The sequence below is a fragment of the Castor canadensis genome, chromosome 18, assembly GCF_047511655.1.
Source record: "Castor canadensis chromosome 18, mCasCan1.hap1v2, whole genome shotgun sequence".
Lineage (NCBI taxonomy): Eukaryota > Metazoa > Chordata > Mammalia > Rodentia > Castoridae > Castor > Castor canadensis.
Genome location: NC_133403.1, coordinates 32,188,132 through 32,207,548, shown reverse-complemented (window position 1 = coordinate 32,207,548; position 19,417 = coordinate 32,188,132). Strand labels below are relative to the sequence as shown.

Genomic DNA, 19,417 nt, shown 5'->3' with positions numbered 1-19,417 from the left:
GAGCTACTAACAATAACTGTCTTGACCACATGTGGTGGCACATAGCTGTAATCCCAGCATTCAGGGGTTGAGGGAGGTGGATCATGAGTTAGGTCAACTTGGGCTACACAGTGAGACTCTCAAGAAAAAAAACACCTCAAAAAAACTGGAGAGGGAGGCGTGGCTCAAGTGATAGAACACCTGCCTAGCAAGCACAAAACCCTGAGTTCACACTCCAGTACCACCATGAAAAAAAAAAAAAAGTTGACTCCAGGTCCAAACACTGTATTCTCAGCACTTTGTGTGCATCCTCGCTCAAGGTAAATGTTCAGTAGGCAGTCATTGAATGAACTGATGAAATGAGGAAGATAGTGGGACAGAAATAAGTCTGTGCATATTCCCCTCTTCAAACTGAAGGGTCTTTTGCTGTCTGCCACTTGTCCAGAAGTGGCACTGTTCTTTCAACCTCCAATGGTTTGAAACGGCTGCTTGATGACTTCTCATAGTCTCTATTGTCCTTCTGTTTTGTTTTGAGCCAGAATCTCACTATGTAACTCAGGCTGGCCTTGAACTTGAAATCTTCCCACGTCAGCCTCCTGAGTGCTGGGATTACAGGCATGTGTCATCTCCTTTCTCTGCCCCTCACTCTGGTGATTCCATTGCCAGTGTAGTCATAAATATTCATGGAGAAACTTAGCTGGGTAATTTAGTGTTTAAGAGCTCAGGCACTGCTGGAAGACAGAGCTCTTGAATCCTGGCTTTGCCGTTTGTGTGATCTTGAACAAGTGACATATCCCCTCTGAGTTTTTGAGTTTCTCATCCATTAAATGAGAGGCGTTGTTATGCCAATATCACAGAGCTGATTTAGACATTTAATAAGATGAGATGTGGAAAGCTCTTATCACAGAGGGGTATGCCATAACTGCTTAATCACAGAAGCTGCTGTTACTGCTTTTTTTGTTGTTGTTTGGTGGGACTGAAGTTTGAACTCAGGCTTTGCACTTGCAAAGCAGGTGCTCTACTGCTTGAGTCACACCTCCCGTCCATTTTGCTCTGGTTATTTTGGAGATGGGATCTCACCAACTGTTTGTCTGGGCTGGCCTCAAACCACAATCCTCCTGATCTCAGCTTCCCAAATAGCTAGGATAACCACCATGAACTGGACTGTCTTTGAAGAGTTTAAAAGAGGTAATAATAATTGGGTGTGGTGGTACATGCCTGTAGTCCTAACCCTTAGAAAGCTAAGGCAGGAGTTCCACACCAGCCTGCACTAAATACTGCAACTCTGGAAAGAGAGAGAGAGAGAGAGAGAGAGAATGAGAGAGAGAGAGAGAAGAAAGCAATGCTTTAAGACAATTGGGAATGGAGGCGGATGAATGGGATGAATGAGAGGGAGTGAGATCTGGCTCAAACTAGGCCCTAGTCCACCACATGGGCATGTGGCCTCAGCTTAGAAAACTAAGATTTGCTCATAGCACTACTACCTATAGGGGCTACCAGAAGATTTAGAGACACACAGTCCTGGTGCAGAGTAAATAGTCAGTTGACGATGGTCAGTAATTATTGTTCACACTTCAAGGACATTTCCTGGACATGTCCTTCCAATTCAACTTCAGCTTCCAAGGCTGGAAGGAATGATGTTCACAAAAGATCCAGTTATGATCAGTAGCCAGAGAACATAACAAAATCCAAACATGAGATCTTTCAACAAGGTGCTTTATTGGAAGGCACAGTGTAAGGTGAAAGCAACAATGCAGGTCGGGATGACACTTCTTAGAGGTGACACTTGTTTCTAACAGGATGTCTTTTTGTTCAGGTCTTTGTGCTCCTCAATGTATGGAGCCTTGGAGAAGCAGATGGCAGCTGTGCGGTCACAGTTACAGATGAAGGCCTCGCACTCTGAGTTTTTGCCTGGACAGTGATAAGAGGAGAAAGCTGAGCCAAGGAGGCACTGCTTTATATGATTCAGAGACAGGAAGAAGCTGGCAGTGTGGTTCAAGTGGTAGAGCACCTACCTAGCAAGCGTGAGGCCCCAAGTTCAAACCCCATTGTCCCCTCCCCCCCACACACAAATAGAGGTAGAAAGAGTTCATGGGAATGGCCATTCTATTTGTACAAATTTAGGGTTGAGAGACAAAGCAAATAAAAATATACTGGGGTGCCCAGTTCCATTTGACTTTCTAAGAAACAATGAAAATATTCTGCAGGATACAGTTATAATGAAAAACTGTTGTTTATCTGAGAGTCAAGTAGAACTAGCATCCCACTTTTGATCTGGAGATCTGAAAGCATGAAAGCTGCATTTTTGAAAGTCCTGTGTACTTCCTACCCTATGTGAACTTGCTGATTTCAAAACCTGTAGCATTACGGGTCTCTGATAACCTAGACAAGCAGTTACGAGCCCTAAAGAGAACATGAAAATGTGTATTTGACACTGGGGATGTACGTCAGTGACACTGGGGATGTACGTCAGTGGTACAGCACGTGCTTAGCATGCATCAGGCTCTAGGCTTGATCCCAAGCACCACCACCCCCACCACACACACACACAAACATAACATTTAAAATGCATTTGAGGACTGGGGCATGGCTCAAAGTAGTGGAGCTCTTGCCTGGCAAATGCAAGATCCTGAGTTCAATCCCTAGTATTGCAATATAATAATAATGATGATAATAATAATAATAATAGTTGGTGGAGTGGCTCAAGCAGTAGAGCGTGAAGTCCTGAGTTCAGTCCCCAGTACTGCCAAATAGTAATTAATAATAATAATAATACATCAGAGGCTGGGAGTATAGCTCAGTGGTGGCATACTTGCTTAACTTGAGGCCCTGGGCTCAGTCCCCAGCACCAGAAGAAAAAGCTATATGCTTAAAGCAGCAAAGTATTGTACATTTCAATTTGGCAATGTTTAGTAAACCAATTTCTCTGCCTTAAAATACATTTATTTCTTTTTTTTTTGGGAAACAATTTATTTCTTTAAACGGTAGTAATAGTCTTTTTTTTTTTTTTAATGGTGTAACCACTGGGCTGTGGTTTTAATTATTTATGTGACATTACATGATCTCATTTCTTTTTTTTTTTTTTTTCATTTTTCTTTTATTATTCATATGTGCATACAAGGCTTGGTTCATTTCTCCCCCCTGCCCCCACCCCCTCCCTTACCACCCACTCCACCCCCTCCCGCTCCCCCCCTCAATACCCCGCAGAAACTATTTTGCCCTTATCTCTAATTTTGTTGTAGAGAGAGTATAAGCAATAATAGGAAGGAACAAGGGGTTTTGCTGGTTGAGATAAGGATAGCTATACAGGGCATTGACTCACATTGATTTCCTGTGCGTGGGTGTTACCTTCTAGGTTGATTCTTTTTGATCTAACCTTTTCTCTAGTTCCTGGTCCCCTTTTCCTATTGGCCTCAGTTGCTTTAAGGTATCTGCTTTAGTTTCTCTGCATTAAGGGCAACAAATGCTAGCTAGTTTTTTAGGTGTCTTACCTATCCTCACCCCTCCCTTGTGTGCTCTCGCTTTTATCATGTGCTCATAGTCCAATCCCCTTGTTGTGTTTGCCCTTGATCTAATGTCCACATATGAGGGAGAACATACGACTTTTGGTCTTTTGAGCCAGGCTAACCTCACTCAGAATGATGTTCTCCAATTCCATCCACTTACCAGCGAATGATAACATTTCGTTCTTCTTCATGGCTGCATAAAATTCCATTGTAAAATACATTTATTTCTAAATTTACAGAACATCTGAAGAGGAATATTATAGATGTTTAGAAGAATTAGGTATGTCTATGTATGGACTTGTTTCCCAGATCATTGCTGGGGACAGAGTTTCACTGTGTAGCTCAGGTTGGCCAGAACTCACTATGTAGACCAAGCTTCGAGCTCCAGATCCTCCTGCCTCAGCCTCCCAAGTACTGGGATTATAGGTGTGCCCTCCACACTCAACGTTCCAAGAGTCTTTAAAAAGGAAAAGGAGCTACTATATGCCTGATATGTCTCAGAAAACATGTCTGGAATCCACAGAAAGGAACACTTACAGATCAAACTGCAATGCAAAAATATATTTATTTGTTATTTTGAGACAGGGTCTTGTTAGTTTTTTTTTTTCTTTTTTTTGGTGGGACTGGGATTTGAACTCAGCATTTAGTGCTCACAAATCAGGTGCTCTACCACTTGAGCCACATCTCTAGAAAACTTTTCTCTGGTTATTTTGGAGATGAGGTCTCATGAACTATTTGCTTAGGCTGGCCTCAAATCGTGGTCCTCCTGATCTCAGTCTCCCAAATAGCTAGGATTACAGGTGTGAGGCACAGGCACCTGGCTAGGGTCTTGCTATGTAGCCAAGGTTGGCCCTTAACTTTCAGTCCTCCACCTCAGTCTGCCAAAGAGTCACAAGTATGTGCCACCATGCTGGGCTATATGGTTTCTTTTTGCTTTTTTGTTTTTGGTGCTGGTGATTGGTTTGGGGGCAGGGCTTCCCAAATGCTTAATACACTCTTCATCACCGAGCTGCATCCCCAGCCCCATAGTGCAAAAGTGATTTCCCATCTATTTTGCTTTCTAAAGTGGGACACAACCTAAATGTCTGTTACTAGGAAGACGTGGAAGCGAATTGTGATATTTATACAGCAATTAGAATAGTAACTATGACCACTATTCATAGTGGCACTAGAGACCAATAGCAGGGTGTTAAGTGAGAAAAGGTAGAATTCGAGAGTCACCAAATGTTCACTGAGCACTGACTGTCTGCAAGGCTCCTCTCTAGATCCCGGGGATACATCAGTGAAGAAAAGAAAAAGCAATCTCTTAGCCACACATGACGGTGTACACTTGTAATCCCTGCTCTCAGGAGGCACGTGCAGGAGGATTGCGACTCAACAGCCTGGCCACATAGCAAGACCCTGTCCCAGAGAGAGAGAGAGAGAGAGAGAGAGAGAGCGAGCTTGTGGGTCCTACACTCTATTGGAAACAGAAAATAAGTAAGTTAAATACACAGATAGTAATTAAGTCTGTGGAGAAAATACAGCAAAGAAGGAATAGAGAGAGTGATGGAAGGACAGAAGGAGTATTATGGGATTTTAAAGAAAGGGACGTTTGTTCTCGCCAGGCAGGCAAGAACATGACTGCTTGAGTTATGCCTCCAGCCCTCCCCCCCCCCCGTTTTTTGTGTTTGGTATTTTTGAGATAGGGTCTCACTTTTTGTTTTTTTTTTTTGCCAGGTTGGCCTCAAACTGCAATCCTCCTGATCTCTGCCTCCCAAGTAGCTAGGATTACAGGCTTGAGTCACCGGTGCCCAGCAATATTTGTCCATTATTTATTCACCAAGACTTCTCTCCCCTCTCTCCTCCTCCTCTTTTTCTTCTTCTTCTTTTTTTTTCAGTGCTGAGGGGCTAACCTAGGACTTTGTGCTTCCAAGGCAAGCACTCTACCACTGAGCTACTCCTCCAGCTCCAGAAAGAGAAATTTGAAGGCCTCAGATGCGGTGTGCCAAGCAAACAGGTGGCGGTCAGTGTTCCAGGCAGGAGTAAGGAAGGATTTCAGGTGGGTGCATGCATAAGGCAGGATCATGCCTACCTGTGATTAAAATTATGTAACCATTATTCCAAGGATAAGGGTAAAGGGAGGGAAGCATGAAATGATTTCCTGGCATTTTGGGATTTGAATCATGGTAATTCCACCGTTGATTGTACAGTTTTGAAAAGTCGGACCTGCCAATGAGTGCAAAACAGAGTATGATGCTTGAGACCATGGGTTCTACCATCCTCAGCACTAAAGAAAGAAAGAGAGGGAGGGAGAGGAGGACGAGGAGGAGGAGGAAGAGAAAGAAGAAAGCAACACCATTAACAACAGGTGTTGGCGAGGATGCGGGGAAAAAGGAGCCCTCTTACACTGTTGGTGGAAATGTAAACTAGTACAACCACTCTGGAAAAAAATTTGGAGGCTACTTAAAAAGCTGGACATGGATCTACCATTTGATCCAGCAATACCACTCTTGGGGATATACCCAAAAGACTGTTACTCCAGAGGCACCTGCACATCCATGTTTATTGCGGCACTATTCACAATAGCCAAGTTATGGAAACAGCCAAGATGCCCCACCACTGACGAATGGATTAAGAAAATGTGGTATCTATACACAATGGAATTTTATGCAGCCATGAAGAAGAACGAAATGTTATCATTTGCTGGTAAATGGATGGAATTGGAGAACATCATTCTGAGTGAGGTTAGCCTGGCCCAAAAGACCAAAAATCGTATGTTCTCCCTCATATGCAGACATTAGATCAAGGGCAAACACAACAATGGGATTGGACTTTGAGCACATGATAAAGTGAGAGCACACAAGGGAGGGGTGAGGATAGGTAAGACACCTAAAAAGCTAGCTAGCATTTGTTGCCCTCAACGCAGAGAAACTAAAGCAGATACTTTAAAGCAACAGAGGCCAATAGGAGAAGGGGACCAGGAACTAGAGAAAAGGTTAGATCACAAAGAATTAACTTAGAAGGTAACACACACGCACAGGAAATCAATGTGAGTCAATGCCCTGTATAGCTATCCTTATCTCAACCAGCAAAAACCCTTGTTCCTTCCTATTATTGCTTATACTCTCTCTTCAACAAAATTAGAGATAAGGGCAAAATAGTTTCTGCCGGGGATGGAGGGGGTGGGGGGGGTAAGGGGGGAGAGGGAGGGGGGGTGGGGGAAGGGGGGAGAAATGATCCAAACATTGTATGCACATATGAATAAAATAAATAAAAAAGAAGAAGAAGGAGGAGGAGGAAGAAGAAGAAGAAAAAGGAGGAGGAGGAGGAGGAGGGAGGGAGGAGGACAAGGAAGGAAATAAAAGAAAAGAAAGAATGAAAAAGAAAGGAAGAAAGAAAGGAAAAACAATTCCTGCCTAAAGCATGAGACCCTGAGTTCAAACCCCAGGTGCTACAAAAAAAAAAAAAAAAAGGAAAACAGAGAAAATCCGGAATGGTGACCTGGCATGACAATATCCTTCACTTTTCTGAATTGTCTGCTCAGAGATATAATAAAGAGAGAGAGAGAAGGAAAGAAAGAAAGAGCCTGACGTCTGACGTGGTGGAGCAGTGGTCCAGGCTACTCAGGAGGTAGAGATGGAAGATCGCGTCCGAGACCAGTCCTAGCAAAGTTAGCCGGAGACCCTATCTGAAAAAAAACAAAGCAAACTACAAGCAAAAGGACTGGGGGAGTGACTCAAATAGTACGATGCCCGCCTTGCAAGCATGAGGCCCTGAGTTCAAACCCCAGGTCTTGCAATAGAAAAAAAAAAAAAAAGAGAAAACCTAGAATGCTGGGCTAGTATGACAAACCCCTTCACTTCTCTGAGTTGTCTGCTCAGAGATAAGAAGAGCCTCCACAGAGGGACTTGTCTCATCCTGTCACCTCAGAGCCTGATGCTTAAATGAGAGCCTTTTAAATCAAATGAAACTAAGTTCAGCTGTCAACTACCACTTGTCAAACTATGATTTGGGGCAAATGAATGTCTTTGAGCCTCATTTCAAATGTCTTTGAAATGAGAATGGTAAAACCTGTCTTGTATACATCCTTCACCCAATATCTGGCATAGTTGATAAAATAGCCTAAAAGTGGTATAGCTAAATAGCCTAAATAAATGATATAGCTCTCAACTCTTTATTAAACAAAGAAGCAGTGTAGCTTAGTAATTAACAGGAGAGGCTTTAGAGTCATGTAGAGCTGTGTTCCGAAACCAAACGCTATCATTTGTAAGCTGTGTGATTTTGGGCAGATGGTTCAGTCTTCCAAGCCTCGGTTTCCTCATCTGTATAATGGGGATAATAATAGTACTTATTCCATAGGGTTGTTGTGAGGTTAAATGAGACCAAGAAAATGATCAAGAATGGGAGGAGGGAGGATAAAGGAGAATGATGGAGGGGGTGAATTCAATTACGATACCTTGTAAGAACTTTGGTAAATGTCACAATGTACCCCCCAGCACAGCAATCATAAAAACAAATCTAAAAAGGAAAATGATCAATAGATCATGGCTATCATTGCTACAATATCCCCCCAGGCCTGCTGAGGGCCAATGAGAATCCCTAGGTCAAGAAGAGGCAAAACGTACTGCTGCAGGTGATTTCGGTGCCAGAGCACGAGTACGAGTAAGTGTTGGTGTAGGCGTTGTCCAGGAGGATCTTACAGCCGGACAGCTTCTTGGCCTCGGTGTAGCAGTTGTCATGTGTCTGGCAGCACCTGGAGAGGAGGAGGAACAGCTGAGGAAGGCAGTAGACAGGCACAGAGGTCAGCCCTCACCTGCCGTCTCTCAGTAACAGGTGGGGATGACTTAGCCAAGATGCTTCTGGAGAAATGGCCTTATGGCTTGAAAAACTATAAGCCCTCTCTTATCACATGTTTATTAAAAAGTTATTTCAACATGGTTGTGGGACTATAGAAAAATTATATATTCTGAAGATGCAATGACACTTTTATTTAAAGAAGGACTGATGAGACACTGGGATTGGGATGGTGATGGTTGGTGCCACTAGAGGGCAGCATCTCCCCCTATTTTACATCTGGGACAGTCTGCTTTCCATTCCTCTGCAGGGAGCATTGAAACCTTCTTGACAGGACAAGAGGCGAACATGTGGCTATCCTTAGCAAATATGCACGTCCCTCCTGAGATCCTTGGTTTGTGCCCTGTCCCCCCCTCAACACAGACACTCCAATCTCCCTCCAGATGGAACCCTTACCTGTCCAGATCGTCCACGGGGGTCCCCGAGCCCCCCAAGCCACAGTAGCAGCCATAGTTGTTGAACTCCTTGAAGGGGCTACTCCCGGGGATGGCGCACTTGATCATGCCACTGAACTGCCACACCGCCCGAGGGCCGATGCTGTATGCAGTAGCGCCCACTGCAAGAAATCAGCAAGTTCAAGGGCTGTGGGGATGTGGGGGCGGGGCGGGGGGGTTGGTGTGGCTCAAACGGTAGAGCACCTGCTTTGGAAGCACAAAGCCCTGAGTTCAGACTCTGGTCCCACCAAAACATAAATCAAATGAACCCTTCCGTGGTTTGTAAATGCTTTCACAAGGTGTGCCAACATCACCGCTAAAGCTTGACACCGGTGACTCATGGTGCTACTCAGGAGGCAGAGATCAGGAGGATGGTGGTTCGAAGCTAGCCCCGGGGAAATGGTTTTGAGAGTTCCCTATCTCGAAAATACCCAATACAACAAAGAGCTGGTGGAGTTGCTTAAGGTGTAGACCCTGAGTTCAAACTCCGGTATCACAAATAAATAAATATATAAATCACCACTAATTCCTAAATATTATCGTCATGGAAAAAAAACCCTGTACCTGTCAGTGGCTACCCCACTTTTCCCCTGCTCCTCCCTTCTGGTATCACCTGCTCTACTGCTTATCTTGATTTTTTTTCCATGCTGGATATTTCATGTAAATGGAGTCATACAATGTGTGGCCTTTTGTGTCTGGCTTCTTTCACTTAGTATGTTTTCATTTTGGGTTTTTATTTATTTATTTTCTGGCAGTGCTGGGGGATCAAACACAGGGCCTTGCAAATGTTTTTTGAGACAAGATCCTGCTGTGCAGCCCAGGCTGACCTTGAACTCTTGCTTCTTCTGCTTCAACCACCTTCTTCTTTTTTTTTTTTTTTGGTGGTACTGGGGTTTGAACTCAGGGCCTTATACTTGCTAGGCAGGTGCTCTCCCACCACTTGAGATGCTCCTGCAGCTCTTTTTTTGTGTGTTGGATGCATCCAAGATAGAGTCCCTCAAACTATTTGCCTGGGGCTGGCTTTAAATCTCCATCCTCCTGATCTTTGCTTCCTGAGTAGCTAGGATTACAGGCATGAGCCATCGGTGCGGGGCTTCCTCAGCTGTCTGTCTGAGTACTGGGATTACAGGTGTGCACCACCATGCCCAGCTGGGGAATAGTTTCTGAGATTAAATTACATAGTGACCGATTTTTGCCTTGTTCACTCTCTTATTTGCTCAGTCTGAGGAAGGTCAGCTGCCATGCTGTGAGCTGCCCATGGAAGGGTCCGTATGGTAAGATGCTGAGGGCAGCCTCCAGCCAACAGCCAGGAAAGAACTGAGCTCTTAGTCCAGCCGCCCACAAGGAGCCAAATCCTGCCAAAAATCACAAATCTCAGATGAGATCCTATCCTCAGCCAGCACCTCAGTTGCAGCTCTGGAAGAGACCTTAAGCCAAAAGGGAAGCCCCAAGCCAGCCACACCCCCATTCCTGACCTACAGAAACTGAGACATGTTTACTGCTTCACACTGCTAAATTTCGAACTATTTTATGACATGCTATACATAACTGATACACAGGGCTGTTCATTATAGCATTATTTTAGCAACGTTTTAGACATTATTACCCCTCAGCAGAGGACTAGTTAAATAAATCAGGTTACAGCCTACAGTGGAATACTCTGCTGCCATTAAAATGAAGGAGACAGTCAGGTGCTGGAGGCTCACACCTGTAATCCTAGCTACTTGGGAGGCTGAGTTCGGGAGGATTGAGGTTTGAGACCAGTAAAACCTATCTCAAAAATACCCAACACAAAAAGGGACTGGTGGCTCAAGTGGTAGAGTGCCTGCCTAACAAATGTGAGGCCCTGAGTTCAAACCCCAGTTCTGCCAAAAAAAAAAAAAATTAGGAGACAGGTGTCTATTGATACCTTCAAAGCAAAGTGAAAACAGTAAGGGGATGAGGGAGAGTGAGTGGAGGAGAGAGGAGACTTTGAAAGACCCGAGTTGCTACAGAGGTAGGCAGAAAACCAGGAGGAAAAAGGAAGGGTGAGCAAAAGGTGTGCCCCGGATCTGGGAGCCAGTGCACCAGGTTCTCAGGAAATTACCAGTGGGAAGACTATCTGAAGGTCCTTTTTTTTTTTTTTTTGCAGTACTGTAGTTCGAACTCAGGTCCTACACCTTGAGACACTCCACCAGCCCTTTTTTGTGATGGGTTTTTTTTGAGATAGGGTCTTGAGAACTATTTGCCTGGGCTGGCATCAAACTGTGATCCTCCTGATTTCTGCCTCCTAAGTAGCTAGGATTACAGGCGTGAGCCACCGGTGCCCACCCCGTAGGTCCATTTTGAGGCTGGGTGAAGATGGGTCAGGTCTGTGCCTCACTGTGACTGAAACCTGTCTCAGACTCCCTCAGCCCCAATATCAACCCTGCACCCATCTGCGGTTTCTCCCTTCTACAGACCCTGGAGTCTGCTTCATCTCTTCTTTCCCTCCACTGCCAGCCCTGCCCGGGCCACCACTGGACAAATTCTAGGAGGTGCTGTCCCCAGCAACACTCTCCCTTCTTCCCTCCTTGATCTACTCTCCACAAGTTCCCAGACTGATTTTTTTTGTTAAACTTGAGTTGTATCTTGTTACTCCTCCTTTAAACTTTCAACAAATGCCCTCTGCCTTTGGGTAAACCTCAAATTCTCTGTTCCCACAGAAGGCCCCTGAGGTCTGGCCTCTGCCCACCTCTCCTGTCTTATGTCATGTCACCTTCCTCCCATCCACTTCCCTGCACCTACTGGCCTTCGATCCCTGCCTCAGAGCCTGCATCACTCCCGTTCTCCTGCCTGGCACACTTGTCATCTACCTGCCTCCCTCCCTTCCATCCTTCTTTGTTTTTAGAGGCCAGGTCTCACTATGTAGCCTAGGCTGGCCTCTAACTCTTCATCCTTGTGCCTCCGCCTCCAAATGCTGGAATTCAAGAGTGCGCCGCATCTGGCTGTCACCTAACTTTTCAAAAGGCTGGAAAGATCCTGCTTTAAATGCCACCTCTTCAAAGAGGCCCTCCTGGCCACCAGCTAAGTGGGTCCTCTGTCATCACTTCTGTTTGTGTTCTTTGCTTCATAGTACTTCAGACAGACTGCATGCATCAGTTTACTTAATTCCTCTCTCTCACCCTTGATAAGACATGAGCTCCTCAAGGCAGGTTTCCTGGCTTTTATGGCCTGCATTGCACACAGTATGCTCTCTCTCCTATATGCACACACACATATGTATACTTATATGTGAATATACTTATATGTGTATGTGAGGAGTTAAGTGATTAAGACAATAAATTAGTGAGTTTAAAAAAAAAAAGAAGGACCTGGCATCTGATAGGTGCTCCGTAAATTTTTGTTGAATGAGTGAACAAATACAGCTCCTAGCTGGGAGTATTCACCCAAACCAAGTTCAAGGCTTAGCTCAGGAGACTCAGGCAAGTAGAGCCCTTCCCCCCATTTGCACAGAGCTCTACCCTGTGAGATTTTTTTTTTTTTTGGCAGTATTGGGATTTGAACTCCAGGCCTCCATCTTGAGCCACTCCACCAGCCCCTTTTTTGTGATGGGTTTTTTTCAAGATAGGGTCTTGAGAACTATTTGCCTGGGCTGGCTTCAAACCTCGATCCTCCTGATCTCTGCCTCCTAGCCACCAGTGCCTGGCTACCCTGTGACATTTTAGAGTCTAAAGAGAAGAGAGCATAAGCTGGAAGTGGTGGTTCACTTCTGTAGTCCCAGCTACTCCAGTGGTGGAGGCAGGAGGATCATGAGTTCAAGGCCAGCCTAGGCAAAAGCTCTCTAGATTCCAGCTCAAAAAAAAAGGGGTGTGTGTGTGTGTGAAGGTTGGGAGTGTGGTTCAAGTGAGAGAGCTCTTGTCCAGCATGTGCAAAGGCCCTGGGTTTGATCCCTAGCATCTCAGACACACACACACACACACACACACACACACACACACACACACACACACACAAAGTAAATGGATCAACAAGATAAGAAATTACAGGTATTGGCTTAAGTGCTAGAGCGCCTGCCTAGCAAGTATGAGGCCATGAGTTCAAATTTCATACTACCAAAGACCAACCAAACAGAAACTGCAGCTACCAGGCACTGGTGACTCACACCTGTAATTCTAGCTACTTGGGAGGCTGAAATGGGGAGGATCGCAGTTTGAGGCCAGTCCAGATAAACAGCTTGTGAGATCCCATCTCCAAAATAACCAGAGCGAAATGGATTGGAGATGTGGCTCAAGTGTTAGAGCGCCTGCTTTGTGAGTACAAAGCCTGAGTTCAAACCCCAGTCCCACCAAAAGAAGAAAAATTGCAAGCAAAGGTGTGTTCTGGGAAGGGTGATATGCAGAGAGAAAGAAGGGGGAGCTTTCTTAGCTTGGGTGACCTTCTAAAGAGGGTCATTAGAGTTCAGACATGGAGGCTGAAAGGATGCCAGCCATGGAGGATTTGAAGTATGAGGGAGAACCCCAACCCAGGAGTTCTTAGGCTCCACAGGGAGCCTTGAATTGAGACTCCAGCTGAGGCCCGCCCTGTGAATTGTGACCTGGGCCCCCCCCCATCCAAGAGAAGGAAGATCTTAGCACACACAAAAGAGACAGGGGTGCCTTACCTGTGAGCAGAGCGGCCAGCACAAGGAATTTCATCTTGAGCGAGGACGAGGGCTAAAATGACTAGTGGCCTCCCTTCTTATAGTCTGGAGCCCCATGCCCCCAAGATAAGGCTGTTTGCTTTGCTCTCAGCCACACTGGGTTGGCCTTGAGTCTGTTGGGGGAACAACCTTGAGAGCTTTGCCTGCAAGGGATCCCTGGAAACAATGCCACGGATTTGTGGTCAGCACTTTTTAAACTACAGGGATGATTTTTGGAGATTGCAGATCTGCACTCTTGGTCCTCATTTGTTGTACTCAGCCTAGCTTAGTGAAGTGGGAGAGCAATCCTGGTGGACATCTGGGTGGAGGGGACAGGGAGGACATGACGGCTGCTTCCATGTCTTGTCAAGTCTGGGTGGTGGGTGTCATTGAATATTGCATCAGTCATGCACTTTGCAGATGAGGATACAGGTGAAGTAATTTGCCCAACGCACCCAGCTGTCAAATAGCAAAGCAGAGTCTAATTCCAAGACACAATTCATATTTCTTCCTCCCCACTCTCCAGGGTGGGTTTGTGAGAAAATCCTGGGCTGTGGAGTTCCAAAGGTTTGGGTCTGACTTGTAGAATATAAAGTTTAGGACAGACATGAAATGTCTACTTAACGTTTTTTTAGGGGGGTGAAATTCACATGCTGTAACATTAACCACTTAAAGAACACAACTCAGTGTCCTCTAGTACATTTACTGTGCTCTGGGACCTTCTATGGAGGTCCAGCACTTTCTCATCACCCCAAGAAGAAACCTATACCCACTGGCAGTCATTGTTTCCCTAGTGACTACCAAGATGCTGTTTGTCTCCATACAGGTTGTGCATCCCAAATCCAAAATCTGAAACTTTTTTTTGCAGCACTGGGGTTTGAACTCAGGACCTACACCTTGAGCCACTCTACCAACCCTTTTTTGTGATGGGTTTTTTTCAAGATAGGATCTCGAGAGAACTATTTGCCCAGGATCTTGAACTATCTTGAAAAGCAAGATAACATGTTATCAGCCTATTTGCTGTCAAGAACTATTTGCTTGGGCTGGCCTTGAACCGCCATCCTCCTGATCTCTGCCTCCTGAGTAGGATTACAGGTGTGAGCCACTGGTGCCTGGCTTAAAATCTGAAACTGTTGAGCACCAAGACGATGCCACATGCTGGGGACTGGTGGCTCACGCCTGTAATCCTAGCTACTCAGGATGCAGAGATCAAGAGGATCAGGCAAATAGTTCTCAAGACCCTATCTTGAAAAACCCTTCACAAAAATAGAGCTGGTGGAGTGGCTCAAGGTGAAGGCCCTGAGTTCAAGCCCCAGTACCACACACACACAAAAAAAATGCCACAAGTGGGAAATTGCACACCTGACTCCATGTGACAGGTCGCTGTCAAAACTCTGGTACAGGCTAAGCTCAGTGTTAGAGAGCTTGCCTAGTATACCTAAGGCCTGGTTCATCCCCAGCATCACAGAAAAAGAAAGAAAAGAGAGAGAGAGAAAAAAAAAAAAGAATGGAAGAAGGAAGGGAGGGAGGTAGGGGGAGAGGGAAGGAAGGAGGGAAGGAAGAAAGAAGCCGGGCACCAGTGGCTCACACCTGTAATCCTACTCAGGAGGCCTGAACAAATAGTCCTTGATAGCAAATAACAGGCTGATAGCATGTTATCTTGCTTTTCAAGATAGGTCAAGATCCTATCTTCAAAACACCCAAAATACACAATGCAAAAAAGGACTGCAGAGTGGCCAGAGTGGCTCAAATTGGTAGAACACCTGCCTAGAGTTCAAACCCAGTGCCACCAAAAAAAAAAAAAAAAAAAAAAAAAAAAGAAGAAGAAGAAGAAGAAAGAAATTCCATTTCCCAACCTCTGTAGCCACACTTGCAGTGCTTGGGAAGACATGTGTCTGGTGGCTGCCGTGTGACAGTCCAGACAGGGACTGTTTCCATCCTCACAAAGGTTGTTCACAGAGCCTATGGCAGTGCCAGCACAGAGCAGGTAGGGGCTGTGGCGGCCACTGCAGGGGGACTGAATTGTTCTGCCTCTTTGGCCCCAGCACAAGTGGTGGCTGCCCAAGGAAAGGAAAGATGTAGTTAGCCAAATGCTAAGTCCCTCTCTTGTGGGATTTTTTCAGGTCAGAACAAGACAGAGAAACAGGGAAACAGAGAAATAGGGACCCACTCCTGGATTTGGAGCTGGAGGATGCCATGTGGTGATTGGGGGGTGGTCTAAGGAAGGAGCAGCTGGTGCATCAAAGTTCTTTAAGACAGACAGTGATAACTGAGTGCTAACTCCATTCTAAGAACCTGCCACGAAACTTTTGTCTTTTTTTGGTGGTACATGATTTGAACTCAGGGCTTCACGCCTATAAGGCAGGTGCCTCGAGCTCTTTGTGCTCTGGTTGGTTTGGGGACAAGGTCTTCCATTGCCCAGGCCAGCCTGGTCTGTGGTCTTTCTATTTTAAGCTTCCTGCTGTCGCTGGAATGACAGACACGAACCACCACACCCAACTTTTAGTTGAGATAGGGTCTTGTGAACTTTTTGCCCAATCTGGCCTTGAACCATGATCCTCCTGATCTCAGCCTCCCAAGTAGCTAGGATTGCAGGCATGAGCCACCAGCACCCTGCTCTGACACAAACCTTTGAGAGAGGTCCACTTACAAACTCCATTTTAGGGCTGGGGACATAGCCCTGGGTTCGATTCCCAGTACTGCAAAATACACCCACAACAATGACAAAAACCTCCTCCATTTTTCAGGGAAGGTTGAATAATGGCCCTGACATCATAGAGCGGGACGAAGGTGTGAGTTGGATCTAGCACACATGATGCCACAAGAACACCTCGGAACAAGGAGTTCCGAAGGTCCCGCTGGATGCCTTCCATGAGGGAATCTGGACAAATTCTCATGTGTGGGACTCAGATGGAGCAGCTAGTGGGGTGAGGGGAAGGCTGCTACCACAACGCTGTCTCCACAGAGAAAGGCATGCCTCCCAGGGACACCAGCCAAACCTCAGTGTCCCCTGCAGAAGAATGAACCTGGTGGGTCATTGGATCACTCTCTAACCCCCCGCATTCTTCCTGCCTTTACCTTCCTCTGGCCCAGATCCACGCACAGGTGTGTGAAACACAGCCTCTCCCAGCCTGGGAAAAGCACAATCTCCAGTGGAAAGAACATCTATCAATAGCTTCTTGACTGCTTCAGGTGACAGTGTACCCACACTCTAGCAAGGTCACATCTGCTGGGTCCTTAGAGGATAAGGCTCCTGGCTCCAGGAAATACCCTCTGTTGAGTGCACCTATAGGCTTGGCACTGAAGGTGCCAGGCTTTTCTTATGTTGTCTTGCAGTCTAACAACCCATCTTCTACCAGTGTTATTGCTGTCATTTGATAGACGATGAAACAGGTTCAGAGAGGTTAAATAATTTGCTAGGAGTCAAACTAGTGGTGGAGATGGAGCCCAGTGTGGTGGTGCATGCCTGTAATCCCAGCACCCAGGAGGCTGAGGCAGGAGAATGTTTGAAGCCAAGCCTGGGCTACATAGCAAGACCTTGTCAAAAACAAGAAAGGGGGTGGGTGGGAAGGAAAGAAGGAAGAAAGGAGGGAGGGCGAGAAGGAGGAAGAAGTGGGATTTGAACTTGCGTCTATCTGCTTCTTAGTCCAGGGTGGGCTCTTCAATAACAATAGCAGCAGCTGACATATCTTGAGTGCTGTGACTAAACAGACACTGAGTGCATTACCTAGGCTGCCCCAAACCAAGAGCTACTACAGATGGGTAAACTGAGGCAGTACCCCAGATTATCAAATCATTTTTCCACACCCAAAGCCACCAGCCTCACATCAGGTTCTTCTCCTGACTGCTCTCTCAGCATTCACTCCACACCTCCCAAGCCCCAGTGAGCCTCGACCCTCCTGGGAACTTAGAGCAATGGAGATTCTTGGAACAGAGGGTGCGGGTTGAGGGTAGGGATCTAAAATCTGTGGATTTTTCTTCTCTTCTTTTTTTTTTTGGTGGGACTGGGGTTTGAACTCAGGGAGTCAGGCTTGCAAAGCAGGCGCTCTATTGCTTGAGGCACGCCTCCCGCCCCCCTAGGTGATTCTGATGTTTTTTCTGTCTTTTATCATTTTCATGTTTGCTTATTTTTTTTTAATTTTTAAAAAATTTTTCTTGGCAGCACTGGGGTTTTAATTCAGGGCCTCACGCTTGCTGAGCCACTCCACCAGCCCATTTTTATGATTTTTTTTTTTTTTTTTTGAGATAGGGTCTCTCGAACTATTTGCCCAGGCTGGCTTCAAACCTTGACCCTCCTGATCTCTGTCCTGAGTAGCCAGGATTACAGGCGTGAGCCACTGGTGCCCAGCAAAATGATTTTAAAAAGAAATTTTTTTTTTTTTTTTTTAGTAGCACTCAGATTTAAACTCAAGTACTAGGGTTTAAACTCACACTTGCAAGACAGGTGCTGTTATTGCTTGAGCCACTTCACCAGCCCTGGAAAATGTTTTGGCAGTTCCTCAAAAACCTAAACATAGTCAGGCACCAGTGGCTCACATGTGTGTAATCCTAGCTACTTGGGAGGCTGAGATTGGGAGGATCGTGGTTTAAGGCCAGCCAGGGCAAGTAGTTAACGAGACACTATCTCAAAAATACCCAACACAAAACGGGGCTGGTGGAGTGGCTCAAGGTATAGGCCCTGAGTTCAAACCCCAGTACTGCAAAAACAAAAACAAAAAACAACAAAAAAATACCATTTTCCATAGTGGCTGCACCATTTTAAATTCACACCAGTAATGAGTTCCTTCCTTCCTTCCTTCCTCCATCCCTCCCTCCCTCCCTTCCTTCCTTCTTCCTTTCTTTCATCCTCCCTCTCTCCCTCCTTTCCTTCCTCCCTCCCTCCTTCTGTCCTTCCTGTCTCTCCTTTTTCTCTGAGGTTGGTCAAGAAGCTGGAGATAGAAGTGGGTGAAGTGGGGTCAGGCAGCTCCCAGGAGAACAGATGTGAGGGCAATACTCTGACGTGTTGACTAAGTTAAAGGCACTTGAAAACCAGCACAAACAAGCAGTTACTCTGAACTTTGTGCGGTGTTGTTTTGGATGGTACTGGGGTTTGAACTCAGGCCTTTTCTCTTCCTAGGCAGGCACTCTAGCTACTAATCCAGCCTTTTTGTTGTTTTTGAGATGCAGCTTCACATTTATGCCCAGGGCCTCATCCTCCTATTTATGCTTTCTGAGTAGCTGGGATGACAGGTGTGTACCACCATGCCCAGCTTTTTTATTGGCTTAGATGGGGTCCTGCCAGGACTGGCCTCAAACCTCCATCCTCCTTATCTCTGCCTCCCAAGTAGCTGGAATTACAAGTACGAGACACCACCTCCAGCATGTTTTTTGCTTTGTTTTTGTTTTTGTTTTTTTGAGACAGGGTCTTGCTATGTAGCCCAGGCAAACTTATGATCCTCCTGCCTCTACCTCCTGAGTGCTGGGATTACAGGCAGAGTTCACCATGCTCAGCTGTGCTGTTTCTTAGAAGCAGAAAATGAAATTTCCTTGCACTTCAAGAAAAGTAATACCCTTTAGGATGAGAAGTTGACAGAGAATTCTATATAGGCCTTGTTAAAATAACTTACCTTTTAAGCCTTCGCACAGAATGTAGCTTCTTCATGACATACCATTCTGTCCAGTTCAGTGCAGTATATAAGTAACTACCTCTACCTGCTTCTTTGGGTCATTTCTTTTCAAATAACATTTACTTGGAGTTTATTTGTTTTTTTGAGATAGCATCTCACTATGTAGCCCAGACAGACTTCAGACTTGAGATCCTCCTATCTCAGCTTCCAGAGTCTGGGATTACAGGATGGGCATTACCACACCTGGTTCTTTTGGGTCATTTCTTTTTGAAGGCATCCACACCTTGTAAAGCTTTTAGTAAATAGATAAAGCTTTCTCCTGTTAATCTGTCTTATGTCTATTTAATTTTGGGGGCCTGGGCTGGAACCCTAAGAGGATAGAGGTGGAGTTCTGTTGCCTCTATAGCAGGCAAATAA

General features: G+C 45.6%; 1 protein-coding gene across 1 annotated transcript; it reads right to left on the bottom strand.

Moving 5' to 3' along the window:
* Positions 1 to 1,679: 1,679 nt before the first annotated feature.
* Pla2g1b (phospholipase A2 group IB) lies at positions 1,680 to 13,535 on the bottom strand. Its single transcript, XM_020179046.2, has 4 exons — positions 13,377 to 13,535; positions 8,718 to 8,877; positions 8,093 to 8,220; positions 1,680 to 1,890 (listed from the first exon to the last, which is right to left on the bottom strand). Exons 1-4 carry the CDS (start codon positions 13,408 to 13,410, stop codon positions 1,772 to 1,774), a joined length of 441 nt encoding a protein of 146 aa, XP_020034635.2. The 5' UTR covers positions 13,411 to 13,535; the 3' UTR covers positions 1,680 to 1,771.
* Between the last annotated feature and the right edge of the window lie 5,882 nt (positions 13,536 to 19,417).